This window comes from Octopus bimaculoides, chromosome 12, assembly GCF_001194135.2.
Source record: "Octopus bimaculoides isolate UCB-OBI-ISO-001 chromosome 12, ASM119413v2, whole genome shotgun sequence".
In the NCBI taxonomy this organism is placed as follows: domain Eukaryota; kingdom Metazoa; phylum Mollusca; class Cephalopoda; order Octopoda; family Octopodidae; genus Octopus; species Octopus bimaculoides.
The window spans coordinates 54,232,554-54,236,794 of NC_068992.1; the positions used below are offsets into that span (position 1 = coordinate 54,232,554).

At 30.0% G+C, this 4,241-nt stretch overlaps 1 protein-coding gene across 1 annotated transcript in view; it reads left to right on the plus strand.

Annotated features, from left to right (window-relative positions):
- The window catches only part of LOC128249177 (uncharacterized), a 227,017-nt gene that overhangs the window by 116,907 nt on the left and 105,869 nt on the right, over nt 1-4,241 (plus strand). The window contains exon 6 of the mRNA XM_052972048.1: nt 1,760-1,783. Within this exon, the coding sequence (XP_052828008.1) occupies nt 1,760-1,783 (24 nt within the window). The remainder of the gene's footprint in view (nt 1-1,759; nt 1,784-4,241) is intronic.

Here is a 4,241-nt window from a genome sequence, read left to right on the forward strand (position 1 = left end):
ATATATATATATATATATACACACACGTGCAGGTGCATCACAGATCTTTCCAATACCATTGGTTCCAAAACCCTAACAAGTTTCTTTCAATTTCTACCTACAAAATTTACTCGGAAGGCTTTGGTCAGTATGGGGTTATCGTAGAAAGCACTTCGTCAAAGTACCACACAATGGGCGATGGAACTGAACTCAAAACCATGTACTTGAGAAGCAAACATGCCTGTTGCCTACAGCATTGCATTATCATTATCCAGACAGAATGTGCCTCACTAAAGATTTACCTCTTTATTACAAGCTATGTAGGATGTACCTCATGGCTGCTTTATATCATTGTCCATCGAGAGTGCCTGTACCTCACCATAGATATAGCTCACTGTTACTATATATAACGCATATCCTATCGTTGTGCTTCTTGCCTTCATTTGAAATTTCCATGGTATTGACGTCATCTTCCATACTTCTATCTTCCACATTCCATCAATCTGTCTCTTTTCTGATTTTTCTGATTGTCTCCAGGTGCTTTGAAATTTGATAGTCTGTATATTTTTAACTTTATAGTAAAAAAAAAAAAGAAATTTAAAAAACCTCATCTCAGACATTTAGAAATGTAAAATGCCAAAAATCTCATAGTTACTTAATAGGTCATCATTACTGCTTTCATATTATTATTATTATTATCATTATTATCATTATTATTATTATTATTATTATTATTATTATTATTATCATTATTATTATTATCATTATTATTATTATCATTATTATCATTATTATTATTATCATTATTATTATTATTATTATTATTATTATCATTATTATTATTATTATTATTATTATTATCATTATTATTATTATTATTAATCACCCTGGTGGCAAATAAAAGAAATCATTATTATTATTATTATCATTATTATTATTATCATTATTATCATTATCATTATTATTATTATTATTATTATTATTATCATTATTATTATTATTATTATTAATCACCCTGGCGGCAAATAAAGGAAATCACTATTATTATTATTATTATTTACAATTATTTTTATTTGCTATTATTTTTATTATTATTTATTATTTTTATTTTTATTATTATTACTACTATTACTGTTGTTATTATTATTTTCATTATTATTATTATTTATATTACTACTGCTAGTACTACTACTACTACTACTACTACTTCTACTACTACTGCTACTACTAATACTACATTAATACTTTTATTTTTATCAACAACATCGTCGCCATCAACATCATCATCATCATCTTCCTATAGATTCCTCTTCCATCTTGTAAAATCAACTTTTGCATCATTCATTATTCACCGTAAATATCCTATTTTTCTCTTTTGGTTTTGTTTTTTTGTTTTTTTGTTTGTTTTTTTTGTTTTTGGTTTGGTTTGATATTTATTTTTATTTTTGCATATTTTGTATCAATTGATGTCAGTGCCATCTTTTGATATCATCAGCATCATCATCTTCATCATCATCCTCATCATCATCATCATCTTCATTACCATCAACACCACCATCCTCCTTGTGATACTCATCATTATCATCACCACTGCCATCACCACCACCACCACTACCACCATAGCCACTATCACCATAATCTGATCACCACCACCATCATCGTCATCATCGTCATCATCACCACTTTGCAAGTAGTCTTTTTTTTTTTATTTAATATCGATTATTTTTTTTTTTTGATGGTGCATTAATAATAATTTTATTTTTTTTCCTATCTTTTTCAGCGGACTCGAATAATGTCAAAAGAGGTATGTACAAAGATTTTAAGTCCTATAATTCTATATTTAACAAGCACCACTTCAAAAGATGCACATAAACCAATAATTATAATAATGTAAAAAAAATTTTTTTTAAATAATAAAAAAAAAAAAAGAAGCTAAAGCGTACTGAAGGCCCCACCCTCACTCAAAACTAACCTTCTACCACACATAGACACGCTGCCAGCCCTAAATCAAATATTGGGTATTTTCCATCATTAGAAAGTCATGCCTCACTTCATTGAAACTCTATTTGGATGACATATTGAAAATTTTACTTATACAACTAAATGTTGTAATTATATTTATGTATCCAGTAATTTAAAATGAATTCTGATTATATCTGAAGGATGCACAAAGAAACAATTCAGCAAATGGACATTTATTTAAGATTTAAGGTTATAATTTTTCCATACTATTAACCTCATCTTTATTAAACTATCTATTATTTATAATATTTATATCATCTCCTCCGCATTTCAATCAATTTCATCTCCAATCCTCTTCACCATCATCAACTGTTTAATTTTTACAAAATGTTAACATTCCCAGACTGGATTTAAGCTTTGTATGTATCTGTTCTGTTTATATCTACACCTCATTCCCATCAGTTTTGAGCTTTAGTTTATATCAGCTTGTTTCTCCATCTTCATCCTCATCATGTTATTATCATTATCAGGTGTTTTATTCTTCAAATATGGCTTCATACTAGGATTATGTATTTCAACTTAAGCATAGCAACAACCTCTTCACACTAGTCCCATTAGTGCATGTAACCATACGCTATACAGATGAGGTAAGGCAGCAAGTTACCAGAATTGTTAGCACACTGGACAAAATGCTTAACAGTATTTCTTCCAGTTCTATGTTCCAAGTTCAAATTGCCCTTGATTCATTCGTAGTCAGTAAAATAAGTTCCAGTTGAACACTGTGGTCGAAATAATCGATTATCGCTCTCCCGCAAAACTTCAGGTCTTGTGCCTATAATAAAAAGGATCATACCAATGGTTCTCAATTGGTTTTACCTTTAGACTTCTTTGATTCTTATTTTACTCAGATGTCCCACCACAGTCATTCAATGTTTAAATAATCCTGTTATATTTTTATAATTAAATATTAGGAAATGTATAAAAAAAATTGTTAAAATATTTTGTAAGAGTATAACAGATTAATTGTATATAAATCATAGCAACAAAATTTTATGTGAACCCCCAAGGATCATATGGGCCTCAATTGAGAACCACTGGATTATACCGACGAGGTTAATAGTTTTAAAAATGATAACCTTATTAATGACATGTCATCTCACATCCTCAGATATATATTTGTTGGATACAGTCAATAATGGATATTGTATTAATTAAATATCTGAAGCAAACTCATTAACCTTTAGCACACTGCATTTTGTCTAGAATTGTTTCCCCAAACGACTGCCCTTTTACTAAAGGGGAGAAAACTCATATGGTAACATGATGCCCTTATAGTGTGCTAAAGGTTAATAATTGTTCTGTAATTGTTACTTATAGTCAATAATTTAATCTAAATATTCAAAGGTTTTATTCAAATATTGATTTTTTGTTTGTTTGTTTTTGGTTTCTTTTGCTTCGACCTTTGCTCTTCAAAATTAACATAGCACTGATCTATTATTTAGGTTTTAGTTAAAAATAAAAGGAAGCCAAAGGCATAGCTAGAGGAAAAAAGCAACAGAGGGTGCAGTTGTCACCATGTGCAATGACCCACCGGGTACAAATATAAAAAGGGGCAAAAAATATCCACTGTTCTGTCATGCTTTGCCCCATCACCACCCACACCAAATGCTGAGAAATAACTAACTCTTGCTTCTTCAACATAACTCGTTAGCATTCAAATTCCTCTGTCAAATGTAATGCAAATTTTTCAAATAAATAATGCATAATTAAGTAGCTTCAAGATTTCAATGATTTAATGGCTCATTTTTAGAATGTTACTGTAGGGTATGTTTGAGAGCCCAGATCTGGCTAGTTTGAACATAATATAACAGGAGGAATACGTGGACCAGATATGACAGGTTTAACTGCTAAAGGGATAAGGAGCAGAGCCCTGTTATCTCTACAGTCTCCTCCAAATTTGACAACATTGTTTTGCTCATCATTTTAGCTTAAACAACTGTTTTCAAAATAGGTTGGCAACTTGCGTCACAGTGTAAGTGGCTGATGATTCTCACAGGTACTTGTTCTTTTTACTTAATCCTCAGGAAAATTCTTGCATAATATTGTATATATATATATGTGTGTGTGTGTGTGTGTGTGTGTGTGAATTATAGCTTCACACATCCCACAAACTTTCAAATATTCTCTGTTCACTCACTTTCACTCACAAGCCTTGGATTGATCCAAGTCTATGGTAGAAGGTACATGCACAAGTTAGATGTTTATAATTTACATATATATATATATATATATATATATAT